Source organism: Ambystoma mexicanum, chromosome 4q (genome assembly GCF_040938575.1).
Source record: "Ambystoma mexicanum isolate Mex_15411 chromosome 4q, UKY_AmexF1_1, whole genome shotgun sequence".
Taxonomy (NCBI): Eukaryota; Metazoa; Chordata; class Amphibia; order Caudata; family Ambystomatidae; genus Ambystoma; species Ambystoma mexicanum.
This window is the reverse complement of record NC_090928.1, coordinates 1,249,992,107-1,250,011,939: the sequence shown is the minus strand read 5'-3', so window position 1 is coordinate 1,250,011,939 and position 19,833 is coordinate 1,249,992,107. Positions and strand designations below refer to the sequence as shown.

Below are 19,833 nucleotides of genomic sequence, written 5' to 3'. Positions count from 1 at the left end.
GCCAAACGCAAAGGTTCACCCCACACAGGATGCATATTGGGCATGTACGAGGCAGAAAACCAGGCTCACCCAGTTTAAACCACTTGAGAGGATGCAGGTCTGTGCTCCTATTGAGCACACATCTCCACAACTGCCACTTTAGGACTGCCTCGTCTCACCTCCCCCCCCAATCCCCTCCTCCCCGTCCAAAACAAAACTGTTGGGAGCAGGGCCTTAATGCATTAGTAGCCCAACGGCTATCATATCATTGGCTAGTAATATGGGGAAGGCAGGTGGCAGCTGTATTTTACCACAACACACTTGCACGATGATAGAATCACACTGGGAGTAAAATGGGGAGCTTTAAAAGCACCCATGCCCCAGTGGACAGATGGGATCTAGGGCAGCGCATCATAAGGGGTTGTAGTGGCAAGGGCCTTCAGTACAAGTACTTCTGGCCACAAAAGAAAAAAAACAGAGGAGCCAGCAAAACGAAAGCAAAATATTTAGGGGCCCCATAAATGGGTCAAGAGAATGCCAAAAACCAAATACTTTCTTTGGAGATATAAAAGCTGTACTGCTACCATCTACCTCTTTCCAGATCCATCTTACAATTATGGCACTGGTTCCCATCTTACCCCTTTCCCCATAGAAAAGAATTCTCAATTAACAAAATGCTTTCACTTTATACTTCAGTATTTGAAATCACACATTTAGTTTTGTGTCTTGAAAGATGCTTCATGACCACCTGGATGGGGCCAACATAAATGCTACTGAAGGTAGCGGATATTAGATGTGTCCCAGGGCACTTATCCAACAGAAGAGTCAGGTGCGAGGCTCCAATACCTCCCTGTCCTGTCATCTGCTCACTCTGGCGAGAAGCACATTGTCCCTGTACTCCATGCCCCAAAGCACCCCTCTGACTTTGACAGTGAGGCTAGGGGTACGGTGGGGCAGAGCAGACCCCACACTCTTCTCCCACTGCCAGGGAGAAGAGTGGGGCAGGAGTGTTGTCGTGCATGGGAATATACCAACCTGCAAGCGTACCTGGGCAAATTTTGCACATATATAGAAAATTGAGGGTTTGCAAAAATGTGGCCACCCCTCTACAGAGAAAGAACACATCCAAATAATCTGGTTTGTGGATCAGTACTCACACTCTGGGGGATCAACAACCATGTTTCAGCTCTCTGTGCCATACTAAAGAAGATATCCATTTGCATATCAATCTGGTTCTGCCCACAAGGACACCCTGCACCAACATACTTGAGAATTCTCCTCTGAGCAAGGAGTATGAACAACAACCCCTGACACTTGTTGCTGCGTATTGGGCATCATGGACATTTGAAGGCATTACCTGGAACAGAGAGGCAAAATGGGCATAAAGAGTGGCATAATCTGGCATATGGTATCAGAGCATACAGCGCCATTACCCGGCATATGAGGGTGCACAGCATATGATGGTAATACCTGGTACATGATAGCAATGTGTGTGATATGAGGAGTGCCGAGAATATAAATTTTATTAATGTGGATTCTATAGAGCGATGAAATGCTTAAACCTGGAAAATGGGGAGTACTTGGGCATATAATACCAATGCCTGTCAACACTGAAAAATCTTTTCACTATATAAAAAAATGAAACTACTGGCTTTGTGAAAGCTGGTTATAAAATGGCATGGTTATGATAAGAGCTGTTCACCTACCCGGTCTTGTCTCCAAAATGGTTCTGCAACAGGGACTCGCTGAACTGGACGAGCTGACCCACGTACTCAATCCCCAGGACTTCAGTGATGGAGACGCCAAGCTTTCCTCCCAGGTGACGACTGGCGAAGAGAGAAGGTGAGAGGGAGGCCAAAGACTGAATAAAAAGCCTTCAAAGAGGAATACAGCCTGCAAGTCATTGTGTATCCCACTTGTGCCCACACTCCCGAGATCAAGGACATGCAAAGGATCCGTCTGGTTACTTGGTGGTCCTTGGGTTCAGATCCTGCACTTAGGAAGAGTTTGACCAGAAATATGTAGTGCCGTAGCGGGCCAATAAACAATGGCCAAGCAATATTGTTGTATTATGAACAATGATCTTTGGCCCTCTCATAAGGGGAAGGTTGGTAGAAATACTAATGAACTCCAATCAAAACAATATGCACAACGAATTACCTAAATTCAAGACACTTTGACAAGGGTGGGACTAAGGAGCACTGCAAAGGTACCAGAGCTTCACCATGGAAGTATGTCCCGTTACCCCAACCCAGTTCCTCTGCTACCAGTGTACCCCATGTTTAACCCCACGCCCTCCCCTCTCCCCCCCAGGTATGTCCCTTAAATTGCTTACCAGCTAGACGTGGCTTTATAAATCCCATACATATATGAATGCATGCATGCATCCCACACACATATTCCTGTGCTTTGCTCAGTTAATCAGCACCCCCTCCTTGTCACACGAGAACCTCCGACACGTCTCTCCATGCACCCCAACTCATGTGCTCCTGTTTCTATTTATATACATGTTCTGTTTAAACTAACGCCAGTTCTGTACTATATAAAATAAACATGAAATTCCATTAAGCTGAACCGACAGCTACCAGCACGGCCACTCTAGTGCTGTCTTGCTACAAGTGGCAGCTGCAGGAGAAATTAAAGGGCAGAACACACTGGGTGGCAATTAAGTCTGGTTCCTTGAAGGGGCAATGGGGCGTTTACACCAGCCTCACCTACTGTGGACAAGGAACTCCAACTGGTGACTGTATTCCCTGGTGTACTGCAAGTACTGGGACCACCAGTGGTCACCATGACAGAGAGCAGACACCCCACAACATTCACACCACCATCACATTCCACAGCACAGTTAATCTCTCACTTGGCACTACACCACCAACAATAAAACTGTACCTAAAGGGTGTGGGGGGGTCTGGGAAACTCTCTACCAACACAAAAACAGCCCATTGACTTATTCTTGGGTGGCTGGCCCCTTGGAGAGTCTCAACCAAGTCTTTAGCTCACTGTTCTTTTCACGGAGAAGAAATATCCCCACATATCAGTCTTTGTCCTGGCCAGGGGGCAGTCCAGCACCGAAATGCTAGGCAATTCTCCTCTGCACAAGAGTACCACAGCAACCCCATACACGCGTTTCAGCCTAGTTGGGCATCATCAGTGAGGTGAAGCTGTGTCTCTCTAAGTGCAGTGAGCAAGGGGTCCACGTCTGGAGTCCCCTGGTAATTTAGGGTGAGACCCAAAGTTACTTGGTATGCAAAACAGGAGGGGGGGGGGCTGGGAAACTCTCTACCAGCACGAACACAGCCCATTGACTTGTTCTTGGGTGGATGGCCCCTGGGAGAGTCTCAACTGGTAGTGCAGGTAGAGAGTTTCCCAGACTCCCCCTGTTGGAGCACCCCCACTTAGTAGCTATATCAAAGAATTTCATAAGTAACAGGGACAGCAAAGTGAGCAATGGCATCGGAGCACAAAAAATGATTGTAGAATACAACTGATGAATTGGTCGAGGTTAGAGTCTTCTGCTAAATTCCAACTAAGATCATGCCGCTTGAGTCTAGGCTGGAAAACTGGGATAGTGGAGCCTGCACACTTACAGTTGGGAAGGAAGGATTTAGAGCCAAGGCAGTGCAAATGGACTCTTAGTTCGAACCCTGGCTGGACAAACAGAGGACCACCAAACAGGTAATTAAATCCCAAATGGGACCCCAGATGAAGACTAGCAGTGGCACAATCATTCTGAAACTGATAGCAGCACCGGGAAGAGATAGCCTTCTGAAAACGATATTTACCTGGTACACAATTCAGAGTGGGGATAATAAGGTTCTCTGGAAAATGTTTTTTCTTTTACCAAGAACTGTAAAATGATGGTCAATGAATTGGCTGGGAGTTGGTATTGGCTTAGTGGAGGGCAGAATTTAATTTGTGGGGTTCTGACTCCCTAACTCGCTGGATCCCCCTAAACATTTTTGCTGGCTTCCATGGGTTTCAACTTTCTGTGAGGAGTCAGGAATGAGAGGCGGACATAGAAGTCATATTTGTGGCTACAGTTGGAAAATGCCTCACTGTCCCTACATCTAAGAGGCATAAGAGTGAGCAAATTGCAGGCACTGTCTTCTGGGCCACCCTATACTGTGTTCCATAGGGACAGAGTGGTATTAAGGGTTAAACCCTCATTTATGCCTAAGGTTGTGTCCGATTTTCATTTAAATCAAAAAATTGTTCTACCCGCATTCTACCCTCCACCTCATCCTAGTAAGGAGGAGGAAAGATTGCACAGGTTGGACCCGAGAAGAGCGCTAAGCTTTTACATTTCTAGGCTTTCCAAGCTTAGAGTGGATAATCAACTTTTCATTGGCTACACCGGGAGGAAATTGGGTCAATTCGTGTCAAAACAAACCATATTACGTTGGATTGTGCTTTGCATTTCAGAATGCTACAGATTGGCGGGAAAAGACCCACCAGAAGGCTTAAGGGCCCATTCCACCAGAGGCATCGCCTCTTCGACAGCCCTTCAAAGAGGTCTTCCCATAAAATCCATTTGTGAAGCAGCAACTTGGTCATCGCTGCACACTTTTTCAAAATTCTATAGTCTGGATGCTTCCCAGTCTATGGAGCTTGCTTTTGGTAAAGCAGTGCTATACTCCACCATATAATGGTATCAAAAATCTACTCCCTCCTCCAGAGTTTTCTATACTGCTTTGGGAGTCTATCTAAAATGAGGAATACGTTGGAGGACACAATCCAATCGAAGAACAAGTTACTTACCAACTGGTAACGTTCATTCGATTGGATGTTCCTCCAACGTATTCCTCATCGCCCACCCATCCTACCCCTCTGTAGATTTTCCGGGTTATTGCCACTTCAACTCTCGCAAGGCTGATACCTGACTACCGGCACAATCTACACAGTAGAGCAAGAAGGGGAAAAACAGAACTGAGGCCAACGGGCGCCGTGCGTGCTACTTGTATACCCGATGAGGTCACCCTCGACGGAGGGCTTCGGGGGACCATCGACTCGACGACATCGACGCACGGCACCCTCTGCCGAGAAAAAATTTCAGGAGCAGCTAAAGCTGGATGGAATACATCTAAGATGAGGAATACGTTGGAGGACACAATCCATTCGAAATAAATGTACTCCAACACAAATGTTACCAATGGACGCCTCCCCAGGTTGATGTTCAAGTTTTCTCACGACTCCAAAAAGGCACAAAACTTACTTGGTTAAAAACAGTTTGTATTCCATTAGATATAAGTTCCAATTATACAGGATACCCGGTGAACTCCCCCGCCAGGTTCTCTTACACTTCAATCACGGTCAGGTTTACCCAATTCCTGTGCCAGGACTTCTTTGGGTGGTCCATTCTCTACAATTGCAAACTTTAGCTTTGGCCTTGTATACTTTCCTGGAAGGGCTTTCAACGTGGTACACGTTACACACACACTTGTAGACATGTGCATGCCTGGTATAATCTCCTGCTAAGGCTCTTAACTTGGTGCACTTTACACACACACAAGCCTGTGGTTTGGCAACATTTTACAAGGTGATGGGCTCTCTTTCTCTCAGCCTCCCCTCTCTCGGGCTTTGCTCCCCCCTTGGGTACGAATCCCAGACTCGTAAACGTTAATGTTTTGCAAATGTTCACGAGGTGAGGGGTTTTCTTCTCCCCCTGGACGTCCCTCAGGCTTTGCCTCCCAATATGATTCCCTTTCATTCCATGTACAATTATTTAACGTTCTTCGGTATGGATGCCCAAGCGCGCAAGTGTGCCAATCTCGCTCTCCAGAACTCAGTTTCTGCAGCGCTGGTCGGTTCCCTCACGGTAAGCAGGGAGCAGCGTTTCGGTGATCAGCCTACAGTGTTCGTGTCCACCGTCCTCACTCGTCGGCTTCCTCATCCTTCACGGCTCACGCCAGGTGGAGGAGCCTCTCTCCGTGTTCCTGTGACTGATGCACTGTTCTCCAGTTCCTGCGGCTGGCGAAAAGACTTGCCTTCTTCCTCTGGTGCGGTCCCAGTGTGGCACACCGGTTGCTGCAGCCTTCCTCCTTCTGCCTTGAGCCGGCTGGCTCCAAGGACCCCTCCACAGAGGCTCAGCAGTCCCTCGATAGACCTTTAGCAGACACGGCTTCCCCAGGTAGCTGTGTTCATTCAGGTTCCACCATTTAAATCTCCCTGCACCTGTCAAGCACCCCTAACTACTACAGTAGATCTCGACATCATGGATCTGAATTGCTCCCTTCAGCCTCCTCGTCTCAGTATAAAATAAACGTTGGGCTTTCTGAGGCTTTCTTTCTACAGGATACTGGAAGTGGTCTTGAGCAGGTTTTCTGGGCAGTAGGAGGGAACTTTTACAATAAGCCATAAGAACTTGAGACACAGAGGTAACATCCCTAAAAGGAAAAAGGTGGCAGGTGTGTGAACCCATTATCAGTGGGAGACCTGCACATTCCTGAGCCCTGAACTCGTGGGGGAAAATGCTACTGCTGGATCCTGATGCAACCATACTGGCTGGATCATGGATCCCTTTTCCTTTCACTGTGCAGGTTAAATGCCAATGCCATGCTGGGCTCTTCCTCTGCTTGCGGCCATCGAACCAAGCTGACTGGACTGATGTTCCTTCCTTCCTGGGGCATCTTCCTGGTCTGTGCTGCTGCCTCCCTGGCAACCCTTTCTGGCCCAAGTGCCTTAAAGTGGGAAATCTTCATGGCCTGGTAATCGAGTGGTTTGCCCCTGCTCTGTATTTGGGACATCCTGGGTCACCTCTGACACCCTCCCCCACCCCCGTCTCCCCTGCCGATCTGTTCTCGCTCAGCGCCATGCACCTGGCCACCCTCTGTCCTCAGGGTCCAGGTACGTGCTCACCCTGCCACCCTCCCGCACTGACTCCGGGCCACCACTTATACTGGGGTCTGTATCGGAACCGCCTACAGCCCCCCCCCCTTCTCTTACTGCACTTTTCAGACCTACCCTGTTTGCTGCCTTAAACCCAGCACTTGCCACTTGCTGGCTCCACTACCACAGTTTGTTGCCTTTATTATTAATCGGTTTCTCCTTTGCTCCGCACTTTCCACTTCTCCTCCCTTCAATGCACTTTTCCCCTCTCCCTCTCCCATGTACTTGCACGTTCTCAATGTCACTGGGCCTAGTAAGATCGTTCTTTTTTTCGCCCCTGTTCCCCTCCCTTGTCTTGTCGTGCTCTGAAACACTTGTGTACGAGCGCGATAGAAATACATTGCCACCATTGTAGGACCATTCCTTGCTGGCTGGCTGCCCTTTCTGGATCCACCGAGCTAGAAATTTGGTAAGAACCTTCCATGCACTGTTACAGTCTTCTTAGCTGCATAGTATTCTGCATAGAAGGCTTTTCGTCCAGTTGCCCAGTTGTACCTTTGGTCATCTTGATCCATGCTGGGTCTTGGGTTCGAGTCCCCTCTTCTTTGGCCCCCAATTGTGGTTTGCCATACCTAAAACACAACACTTAAATGCACCTGTGAACCTGCCATCCATGGACCAAGTTCTTCACATTCAAGCACAGGGACTTCATGTAATGGGGGTTGGGTTCCAATTCCTGTAGTTCCCCTGGGTCTCGTAGCTATGGGTGGATGAAGTCCCCACCACCGTTCCATCATACCGTCTAGAGTGAAATGTGTGCTTCCTCATCAACCAGCTGTTCCTTGCCTGCTGGTTCCCAAACCTTGGGCATGAACTCTTCTTGGGGCCCTAAAAGGAGAACTTACCTTACTTTTCCCTAAATATTTGGTAGCCCTATATTTGCCCTCCGTTTCCAATGAGAGAACTTTGGAAACTTCTTAAACTCTTTCAAAGTGACTTGCTTAGGTGCTCACCTGACCCAAGACAGTTTCCCAGGTCCCACAAAGTCCCCTGGAGTTTTCAGAATAAAGTATAATTTCACACTGTACCAGTGATTTATTATAGATTGCACTATAATGATTTGCTACAATTTACTCCTTGCATAGGGAAACATGGTTACAGTAACCACGGGCGGCTAGTAGTGAACCAGGAACTATTCAGTCCCAGGAATGTAACGTTACATGTACTTGCTGGTTTGTTGACCTTTTGGGCCCTTTCCTACAATGCTATTGCTCCTTTTTAGGACTTGTATAGGGCCAGTATTTACCGGTTAGGTTAGTCTCCTGTCCTGAAGTAAGGGCAAATCAATGTCTTACCATTTATGGTTTTCCACTCTATACTACTCTTGGTACGTTTTTAATTACCTTGACAGGTTTAAAAAAAAAAAAAAAAAGAAAATTGAATGCAACACTGAAACAATCTATATATGTTATCATAGGTCTTATATACTTTATTCTGAATGGGCATGTGACTGTACTCTGGAACCAGCCCATCCAATCCTAAAAGCGAAGTCTGACTACTCTGCTGTGTTACCCATTGCCAAGACAGAATTTCCATTTAGGGTGGGGGTGCAGGAGTTTCAAAGGCTACTTATTCAGGGCCGTATAAACATTATGCTTTCTCCCCATTTTTATATCACAGATCTATTTTTGGGGTTCAGGGGGCTTCTACTGTAGTTTTCCTGCCATTGCAATATTTTAAGGCTTATTTTGAGTATATGGCCCTGGTTCGACCACAAACCTCCAATCCCCAGGGGTTATTCCGAAGCTCCCCATTTGTGCCGTGCAGCGATTATATCACTCTGCATTGGTTTTAGGGAGTAAGCTGGTGGCAGCATTAATTTAATGTTGGATTCTCCAGGGGTTCAAGCTAATTTATTGCATTGGTAGCCCAATTAACCTCCTGGTAGCCATTTGGTTACCAATGCGTTCATTAAGTAGCGCCCTCTGGAATCTTGTTCCTGGGGCTTCACCTGTTCCGGGGAAGCACAAGGTAGTACTAAAATGGACGTTCTGCACACTTCGGCTCTCTGTGAGTCCACATCTCAGCGTCCATTTTTTTTTTAAATAAACTTTATTTTCCATTTTCTTCTCAAGAGCATAGGTTACAAGCATGCTTGAGTAAACCAGTGTAGTATCGCAAGCATTCGTCTTATAGTCAGTGTTCATTTCTTTCATTCATAGGTTCTTGAGTATAACAATTCAACAATTCCCCCCCCTTACTTTTCCATTATTCCCTTTTTTAAACAGATTTATTTTCCCTTCGGCGATACCGTATTTCAAACCTAGTAATTGTAACATAACATTTCTTACAACATAGTCCTATTTACTCTTATTGCTATATTGTGTATTGTCCTGCATCTCCAGGGTTTTCCTTTTTGCCCCCCTAGGTCTTCCCTCTCCCAAACCCCCACGGCCATATCTACTGAGTTTCTAAGTCCTTTGTTGCCTCCTTCTGGGTTTCTCGTTCTCCCTTTCTCCCGGTTCTGGGTTGTTAGGGGATCGTTATATTTCTGAGGGACCGTGGTTTATAGAAATGGGCTTCCCTGTCTCCGACGAAGTCTCTAAAAGGGGACCATATGGACAAGTATCTCTGGTATGTCCCTGTTCTTATGGCAGTTACCTTCTCCATTGCCATTACTCCCCATATTTTCACCCACCACCGTGGTGTCGTCGGGCCCTCTAGCGTTTTCCACTGTTGTGCCAATGTCATTCGTGCTGCTGATAGTAAGTGTGCTATTAGAGTGGCCATGTGTCCTGATGCTGCATATAAACCCTCTGCCTCTGCTCCCAACAGGATCACATTAGGTGAGAGCGGTAAGTCTCTGCCAGTAATGTCTTTCATGTGTCCCAGTATCTCCTTCCAATAGGAAATTGCCTTGGGGCATGACCACCACATGTGGAATAGATCTCCTCTCCCTCCACGTTGTCTCCAGCAGTTTGGGGGATACTCTGTGTTTATTTTGTGTAATCTGTGGGGGAGGTCAGGGGGGGTCAAGTACCATCTGTAGCATAATTTATATGCAGCTTCTTTAATTGCTGTACATTTGGAGGATCTATGGGCTCTTGTCCATATCTGGTCTCACTCTCTTTCCATTATCAACTCTCCTACATCTTTTTCCACAATTCTCTTTATATATTAGGTTGTCCGTTGGTTGTGCCCCATCGTGCAGTCTGTAGATTCTGGATATCCCCCTCCTTGGTTCCCCCTCTTGCATTGTTAGTTCCAAGCCTGTTGCTCTTGTTCCCGCCCTTTTCACTGACGGGTGGGAGATCCAATGTCGTACTTGCATGTATCTGAACCTTTCGTTTTCCCCCAGATCGAATTTTTTTTTGCATTCTAAGAAAGGGATGGGGTTACCGTTTTGGTACATGTCCTGCAGTGTCAGGGTGCATGTGCCTTTCCATCCCTCCCAAAATGTCTTCTTCAAGCCTGGGGTGAAGTCTATGTTATGTGCTATTGGGGATAGTGGGCCCAACCCTCGTTTGATCTTTTTCATTTGCATTGCGCTGTCCGTTACTCAGGGCTGTTTTAGTGGCTCCTAGTAATTTTCCTTCTGCTTTGCAGGCCTTGGGGTACAGTGCTTGGAGCGCTGTTATCGAGGTTATCGAGCTCTGTGTGGATGCTTGTTCTATGCCTCTCCATCCTTGGGTGTCGGCTGGTTTAGCCCACTGGAGTATAGGGGCCAAGTGTGCTGCCATGATGTATCTGCCCAGATCTGGGACTCCCAGGAGTGGGGGACGGGTCAGTATGCATCTCTGTATTCTGGATCTCTTTCGCCCATATGAAGCTATATACTGCGTTTTGAAGTTCTGATTAACTCTGGCGGGATCTCAGCGGGTATTGAACTGGTCATGTATAGTAGGCGCGGTGAAGGGTCATCTTTACCGCTGCTATCCTGGCAAACCACGATAGTTCCTGGTTATCCCATCTCAGCAGGTCCGTTTTTAGTGGTTTCCAAAGAGGGGGGATGTTTAGTCTGTATAAATCCTCGAATTTCCTTGCCAGGTGAACTCCAAGTATTCTAGAGTGTTTTTCTCCCATTTCAGGGGGAATCTCTGCTTCATGCTGTTTATTGTATTTGTGTCCTCCGTTATGTTCAGTGACTTTGATTTATTCTAGTTGATTGTAAACCCGGATATGGTGGCAAATTCTTCCAGTGTCGCTACGGCTCTCGGTAATGTATTCGTAGTGTCTCCCATATAGAGCATCACATCGTCAGCATATAATGCTATTTTCTGCGGGGTCTCCTTGATTTGCACTCCTTTTATATCGGGGTCTTCTCTGTACCACGCTGCTAGTGGTTCCATAGCCATTGCAATTATTAATGGAGATAGAGGGCAGCCCTGGCGCGTACCTCTCCGTATTTCCACTTGTTTTGAGTCGCGGGCGTTTATCCGAAATTATGTAGATGGGCGTTGAAAGTTTGCCAGGATCATCTTGCTGAATTGTGTCTCGCACCCGAATTTCTCCAGGACCATCCGCAGGTATTCCCAGTCCAAGTTGTCGAAAGCGTGTGTAGCGTCTAGGGCCGCTATCGCAAATTTCTGATTTGTGCGTCTCCCCCATTCGATTACACCTATGGCTCTTCTGATGTTATCTTGGGTGTTTTCTCCCGAAATAACCTGCTTGATCCTCGTGAATGATGTCTGGGAGGACCTGGGATAGCCTTTTCCCTAATATCTTTGCGTATAGTTTTGCGTCCGTGTTTAGGAGTGCTATCGGGCGGTAACTTGAGCATTCTGTGGGATCCTTGTTTGGTTTCAGCACCAGGATTGTTGAGGATCTTGCCATATCTAGGGAGATCGATCCGGTGTCTCAGATTGTCTCCATATTGTTTTTACTGGTTTAGTTTATTATCGGTCTCTGGGCTGTTCCCATCACATCCTGTGTGGGTGGCAGGGTTAAGTGGCAGATTCAGGTGCCACCAGATAGTCTGCCCTACTGACCCGTTGACACGAATACACTGATGAGAGAGATCAGCTGGCTTTGTCCAGCCCAGTGAGTGATGGTACTTAACGGGGAAACCCTGCACCTAAACTCTTTGCTGAACATTTCGGAAAAGCAGTTTTTTTTTCCGCTTTGTGATGTGGTTTACAAATTCATACAAAAAATACACAGTTTCACAATACGTACATACAGTAATGACCTATAAAATAAAATGTTTTAACAGTTAAAATCAGTGCCATTTCAAAAACTAACAAGTGCAATAATTAGTGATATGTTCACTCCCCACATCAGTCCAGACCAAAACAATGTTTTGGAGTAATCAGTTGAATAGATATCCTGTTCATTATAAAAATCAAATCGATCTAATAGAGCATAAAGCTTTGCATTCCAAAATCAAATGTCAGACTTTCAATGGTATTAGGGCGTTTACAGAAAGGACATAACACTGAAATATCAGCCGCCCAATTAGGCATAGTCCAATGCCTTATTCTTTCCCTTGTATGGAATGGATTTAACTTAAAGTGCAAGAAAACCTGCCTGATCTTATTACAAGGAACGCGACTGAAGATATAATGGCAAGTCCCTTCTCTTTCAAGGAAACTGTGTGTAATCTCAATAAGAAGAGTATCAGAGACAAAGACTTGATGGTCAGCCTCCAGTCATCTCGAAGGAAAAAAAAATGGACTTGTCAGGATTACCCATAGGTTCCAGAATCAGACAATCCAATTTGTACCAATAGAACACACATACGAGACCTAAACAGATTGACAGAGGGAACAATACCAAGTTTTAGCATCTGGTGATTGCTTTTGCTTCGGAGGCTCCATTGGGAGAATGTTATTTATTCCTCTTTTCAGTCATGGGGTCGTCGTTTGCCCAGGATCCAAGCTCCTTGAACTGGATCCTGTAAACTGCAATGAAAGAAGCCTTGTCAACAGGCTTTTGAGCCTACCGGGAAACACTACAAGTACCTACATCTGGGTCCTGGGTGGTAAGGTATTCTCGATACGGACTCTCTGGGATCCCTCTGTATGGGGAGCAGGGGTTTGAGACTTTTCAGAAGCAAGTCCCTACTGCATTTTCCCTCTGGATAATATTAGGGCTCTACCTGCTGTGCTGCGTCAAACCTACCTCTGGAACTCTTTTTTTGGCGTCTTCTATGGTCCCCCTGTGATTGTTTGCTGCCAAATCCACAACTGTGGAGCAGAACTTGCCTACATACTCCCAGACTGCGTACTGATTTGGTCACACTTATTTCAATTGAACATTCTACTCACCTTGATCCTCCCCCAAAATGGCTTCAGGGGTGCTTACCTGTCCTTGGGCATATTTTCCTGTACCCAGTTTGGGTCCAGTGAGTTTTAGGCCAAGAACTACAACTTAGCACTCACCAGTGATTTATTATGTATTTTTAAAATCATGCTCTGCAATTTTAACTGTGATCACAACTTAAGACTATGCCTGCTTTTGAGGACAACAATTTTCCCCTGAAGTTAATTTCATAGAAAAAGAAATGCTAATAATTTATCTGGATTTTGTGGTGGCCTCAGCATGCGTTTTGTAATGGTCTCCCGCCACTCTCCCCCCGCCCCCACGTCTCCCTCTGGAACCTTCACCAACTGTGAGGTGTGCATTTGTATTTTTATACAATGTCCCACGGGGGTGGAAATACTCTGGCCTTGTTTGTATTGGTACTAAAGTTCCTGTAGGCCTATTCAGACTATGTGGGGTGTTTATCACCAGATAGCGGACCAAAAACAATGCAGGAGTGGATTGCGTCTTATAAGGCAATGTATTGTGTTTGTACAGGGACCAAGTATTTTAACATGACTGTCGGGTTCCCTTATTTCCCCCCTCAACTCCCCCGGCAATTATAGGTTTCTATCTTTAGTAGATAGACAGAGCGAGGAGCATCCTCAGTGGTATGTACTGTTTTATACTATACTATACTATACGTGCTACTTGCTAAAGTACTTAAGGTCTATGCATACCGAACATAAAGTGCATATTTTCCAGTATTTTCTGTGTATACGTGTGCGGACTGATAGTACTTTTGTGTAAGCCTGCGTTACTTACCTGAGAGTACTTGACCTATGCTAGACTGCTCTCCCACTCTACCTACTTTGAAGAGATGCGTGGCTTTCTTTTTGGCTGGGTGCTTTTGCACCACCTTAGGGTCATTGTCCGCACAGCCATCAAAAGTGGGTTGTACCAACTGCATTAAGAGTATTGGTTTAACTTGATGGTCACCCTGTTCTTCCACTCATATGCCTTTTCACAACACTCGCCAGACCACCATGGAAAAACTCTCCAACAGCTAATGAAGCAAGGAGAAAGGTTGGGTTGGTCTGGAGTGCTAAAACATTGCAATTAGGAGCGGCAAGGGATTTTCCCACTATCCCTCAACTACTCTTTCCGACCTGATGCCCAGCACAGCTCTCCCAATTGGCTTATTCGTGATTACAAGCCTGCTAATGTGTGTTAGGAAAGATTTTACCTTTTGGTGCGTTCCCTCCATATGCCATCAGGGACTGACTTTTGGAGGTAAGTGAAGCGCATCTATTTTGGGAGCACTGATCAGTCACTATGGCTATCAGTGCAGAAAAGCTCTGTTCTCCATTATAAAGTTCTTGGCTTATTGTTTTTCCTGCACAAATCTCCTTCAGTGAAGGGTGGTCGGGATACTATGTCCCTGTAAATGTGTTTTTAGATACTTTTTGGTTACTTGCATGATGTGTCCAGGATGGGCTGGTGGCAGCGGATACTTTTGCACAGTTTTCTTTTTTGTAGTCTCATGCACTTTTGGATTTTACCTCTTAATGCCAGATGGAGTACGATAGAGACTAAAATGGGAGCATCACAAGATATGGGAGTGTCACAAGATATGCGCCTGTCCTTTGGCCATCCTGCCTTTGATCTTTTTCCTACCAAGGTGTAGCTGAATATTCCATATATGAGGAGTCCTTTCCCAGGGAAAGCTACTGCGTTTGCAAGCAAAGAGGCAGTCTATGTGTTCCCAGATGTTGGGGGCTAGGTCTGTCAAGCCCCACTCCACATTTTGACTAGTGATGTCTGTTGCTGGGCAGATGCAGTCGCAGAGGCTGCCTAGGGTTGGACAACCCCTCCCCCCTGTCAGTTTGACAGTTGCAGATCCTTGCCATTGGTGGGCTGGAGGCGACTCCAGCCCAGATCCTGGATAAAAGAAGGACTCCTGCAGCCACACACCAGATCATCCTCGGAGCCAAGACTCCAATGAAGGAGAAGATTTGGGGTTGTTTTACTGCAACTGAAAGGTTTACGACGGAAATGACCGCAAAAGAAATGTACGCAATACAAAATTGTTTGTACATTTCCCATTTGGTCATCCAAGGTAAAACAACCCCAAATCTATAGAAACCCTAACCCCATCCCACCCACACCCCTACTTAACTTTCCTTCCGTCTCACTGGTCCCTGCGACACCAGTTCCCTTTCACTTCCGTGATCGGGAATCGGCGCTGCAGGGTCCTTTTCTTTTTTGGTGGGGTCAGCTGCAGGATGTCCCCCGCAACCCCTGCTCACTACTCTCCAGCTGTTCCGACCACCACCAAATAGATACTACAAAATGTCCTACGAACAGTTAGTAGGACATTTAGTAGTATCTATTTTAGGTCATTTGGTGGTGTGGGTCATTTTGAGCGAATCCAAGGAGAACAGTCTGCTGAAGTTCCCGAACTCATTGTTGGAAGATCACCAGCAGCACTTTCTTCACTTGCCCAGGAAAGCCCTGTCTCTCTGGAGATCTCAACAAGAGTTTCACTGGTCCTTTACTCACAGGACAGGTGAGAAAAACCAGTCTCAACCTCAATTCAAAGATCCAGCTGCTGAAAGCGCTCTGAACAATCTCAGAACCATCCTGTGGGTTAGCCAGACATCCGCACCTTATCAAATAAGAAGCATTTCCCTGAAGTGTCCACCAGGAAGATGGGCCTTGCAGGACCAGCTCGTTTGCTCTTGCCACAAGGATCACCGTCCATAATTTTGAACAAGTGGCCCACACTGCGTTCCGCCTATGTAGCATCCTGGGAGTCCCCAGAGGTAGTCACAGAAAGTCCGTGTGTCCAGAGTGTCCTGTATTCAGAGTCTGGATACAAATCGGAGCACAGAACCACAAACTAGCCAGACCCGGATGCCTTTAGAGACCTCTGCATTCGCAACACCTGAGCTTCCTCCAACAGAATCAAGGCCTGAATTCAGAAGGCCCAGCGATTTCAGTAATTTTGATGCTGGTCCCCGAGTGACCCAAAGTACGGGGGTGAGTTAACATACCGGTTTTGGGTCTCCTATCTCCATTGGGGTTGACTGGGCATAAAGTTGTAGCCCTATCTGTGCCTTGCCTATACAGTGGAGTTGTCATGGCATCCTCCCCTGGGTATGCCCTAAGGTGGCTGGATTGGGACCGTTTCATTTTAAGACTTTCTAATTTGTATTCGACTTTGAATCACAACTACTGGTTGGCTCAAGCCAACTTGTTCAGCTTCCTAAAAGACTCCTAGCCTCCTGAAAAGACTTTTGTTGGGACGTGTATTTCTAAGGGCACCAGGCCCCCTTTTTCCTAGCTAGTGAAAGGCATTTTAAGCTTAGCACCTTTGTTCTAAGGTTTATGTATGGTGTTTGTTGGTTTGTATCTTCGAATCCCATCATTCTCATTGATTACTGACCTGGCTCTACTGTCTTTATTTCACTTGCTTTACTACAGTACCTTGAAAAGTATTTCTAACTGTGTTTAAAAGTAAAGCGCTAGGGCGCTTAGCGAGCACACAAAGCTGAATATATAAAAGAATGGTTTTGAATTGATAAGATTTGTCCAAGGCCCAAACAAATAATTGTATTTTTGTAGACTCTGCTTAACTATGTAAATCCTAATTTAAGTCTGTCCCCTTGTCATTGACACCGGTGTATTGTCCCATTTAACTGCTCCGCATCACCTGGCGCACTCCATACCTAAAACCATTACATATTGTAGAAGCGCCCAGCCAGTTTATGCTGCCGGCTTCTGTAAACCTCCCCTATGTAAGTAATTTGTAGTCGAAATGCATCCTTACCTTTCAATAACTAGTAATAAATACAATTGGATCTGAAGGGGGCCTTGCTGAGTTTTGGTTCCATTTATTGTTCTTTCAATCAATTGGGACAGCTTAGGCAGGTTTAGGTAGGGGAGATTATTCATCCATAGTTTTTGCAAGGACAACAGTTACCGTTAGGCAAGGCACTTCTTGGCTTCCAGCAAAGGTCTGAAAAAGCACCCTAAAGGATGATAAATTACAGGATATTTCCTTGGCAAAGTATGTTTTCTATTTCATTGCATTCCATTTGGCACCTGAACTAATGGTCAACAACACTCAACACAGTTTTCTTTTGCGCTGTAAGACCCAAGTCCCCAGCAGGCAGGACCAGACCTACCATCCTAACCTTGGAGCAGAACCGGTCTCCTTCTGTCTCTTTTCATAGCTAACTTTGTGAAAATCATGTGACAAACCCCCAGATCCTTCTATGAAATAAACTGGATTCTTTTCTTTTGCTGAAAGAGGTGCTAAAAAGCATGAGCTTCATTTGGTGCACTGCTGCACTTTTAGGGGTGTGCAGCAAAAAAAGAAAAAAAATACTGCACCTTGCACTACAAAGAAGCAGATTTATGGAACATTTTGTCCGACTCTAAACCCTCTGAATTCAATACAGTTTGTACTCCCCATTCGCACATTCGTGACAGGTAAGATTAATGTTAAGTGAAATTTGCTCATACTTCTAAAAATAAATTCTGAGTTTCAAAGTACAGACATTTCTCATTCTCAAATCATTTTGCTATCATAGATTAGATCCTTCCTTGGTGATCTGTTATGTACTCACCTTTCTTACTAACCAAAATATTGAAATAAAAAGGGGACAATAAAGTATACAGAAATAGTAAAAGAAAAAAAATGAAAAAAATACAAAAAAGGATGGATACACAACAGGAAATAGAAGTTGGCATGTCATGACTCCATCGCCTTGTAATGAGGATGTGACCGTCAGACTATAATGCACAGATGATCCCCAATGTGGGTGAAATGCCTTTGCAGTTGTCTGAATCCTGAGAGCTTCTTTTCTTGGGTTAAGACAAAGACCATTTTCTCTAGCTAAAAGAACCCATTTGCTTCTGTACTAGAGGTGAACTTACAATGATGGCTGCTGGTTGGTGCTCTGGCAGGTGCGACTTGGTTGAAATGACTTCGGTTTAAAAGAAACAATCGTGAAAGCGCTCAAGCGAGAAAAAGCACTTAAATAAGCTACAAAGCAAAGCAAAGTTTGATAAAGTACTGAAAACACCAGTACAGCTTTAACTCCTTTGCATAGATAGCTTCTGTGATTACAGAAGAACATTTGACATCATGTCAATAGGGATCCAGAATAGGGATCATGGTGATGGCACAGTTTCATATTATGGCAGCAGACCTGACAAACTGAGCACATTTGACAGGCAATATGGTACTGTGAACAGCCCCAAAACAGAATACGCACCATCAGCCTTCACCAAAGGAGGCCTAAACCACACATACACCCTTGAAACAAATAGATGTGAATCCTCAGAGTTAAGGACTTACATTTTGCTGATGGGGAGCTGGCTGAAGAGCTCGGGCACAGATCCCATGGGCACCAGAGTCTGACGGTTCGGCTTGTTGAAACCGCAGGCCAGCTTTGCCAACATCTATTAACGCAACAATAGAGTCATCAATGCAAAGATCCATCAGCTGGCACACCCTCAACATTTGGCTGCTCATCCAGCATCGGGTCCATCCACTCCACAGCGTCAACAGTGTGAGACCTAACGCAAGGACTGCAACTGTGTGAGTGTCAAAGTGAATGGTAGTGGAGGGGGAGGGGAAGTGCAAAGGTGTATTAGAATGGGGTAGTGTGAGAGGGTAGATGGTGAGAGCGCGCGGGAGTGTGAGAATAGGCGAGAGATTGGGCGGAATGCTATTGGTATAGCAGTGAGAGAGGAGAGGGAGCGTGAGGAAATACAGGCGTTATTCACTTGTAAAAACTGCCATTTGGGGAGCCCTAGAGTAAGGCCATCCTTAAGACGTCCCTGGGAGATTAAAATAAGATACGTTCTTGGCCTGTATGCCCTTCTAACGTCAGAGAAGCAAAGTTAGACAGTCGGGGTTACCAATCTCTAGTGTTGCATTAGATTCTGGATGCCAATGATGCCTGTGGCGGAGGGAGCCACTGGGAGACTGAGGACATATCACCCGGCAGCAAATGTCTCCACAGCATCTCCAAAACATTGATCATAAAAACACACAATCTTTAGCTCAAATTCTCCCAGGCAAATTAGATTCCAGAACAACCCCACACATCCAATCTTCAGTCACCACCAGGTAACCACACACACTGGTGAGCTCCTGGCTTGATTGCACATCATGAAAATGACCCAACAAGGGCATTACCAACCTCCGCCAAAACACACAAACACAGGCAACAAAGTGCTGTTGCCTGGATATTGGATTTCACAACACTAGAGACTTCATTTTGGGAGTGTCTAGAAAGAAACAGTCTCATGTGAACCAAAACGGTTAGAACTTGTGCAGCCAATATATTAAAGTCGACTCCAACGAATGTAATGAATCCTACGTGTTCCTCGCAGAATCCCTGCCTAAAGTCTCCTCCCAGGTGGTCAGGGGAAGGCAGCCGCTACCTGATCCTAACCCTGGGGGAGATATGAGCAGGGTGGATCACCTGGGAGGAGAAGGCCAACAAGGGTATAGGGTGCCTCAGTTAGGAGGGACGCGGCACTCCTCTACTTCAGAGCGTAATATTTCCATAATACCGGAATACCTAATGGCATGTTGTCAAAGGCTCCCCTTCCCAAATCACCCAAAGTATTAGTGGTAAAAAACATTATGGTCAACAAGGTCATGGAACATGCAAGGATCAGAATATCAATACCATTACTTCTAATAAATGTGATTCCCCTTTGGGTTTAGGCTACAAAATTAAGCACCGACACTAAATTCCTCTA

The 19,833-nt window shown here is 45.8% G+C and overlaps 1 protein-coding gene across 4 annotated transcripts in view; it reads right to left on the bottom strand.

Moving 5' to 3' along the window:
* Positions 1-19,833, bottom strand: part of POLH (DNA polymerase eta) — a 156,656-nt gene that overhangs the window by 95,428 nt on the left and 41,395 nt on the right. For all 4 annotated transcript variants that reach the window (XM_069608831.1, XM_069608832.1, XM_069608833.1 and 1 more), the window contains exons 6-7: positions 18,416-18,519; positions 1,686-1,805 (exon numbers count right to left, since the gene is read on the bottom strand). In XM_069608831.1, the coding sequence (XP_069464932.1) occupies positions 1,686-1,805; positions 18,416-18,519 (224 nt within the window). The remainder of the gene's footprint in view (positions 1-1,685; positions 1,806-18,415; positions 18,520-19,833) is intronic.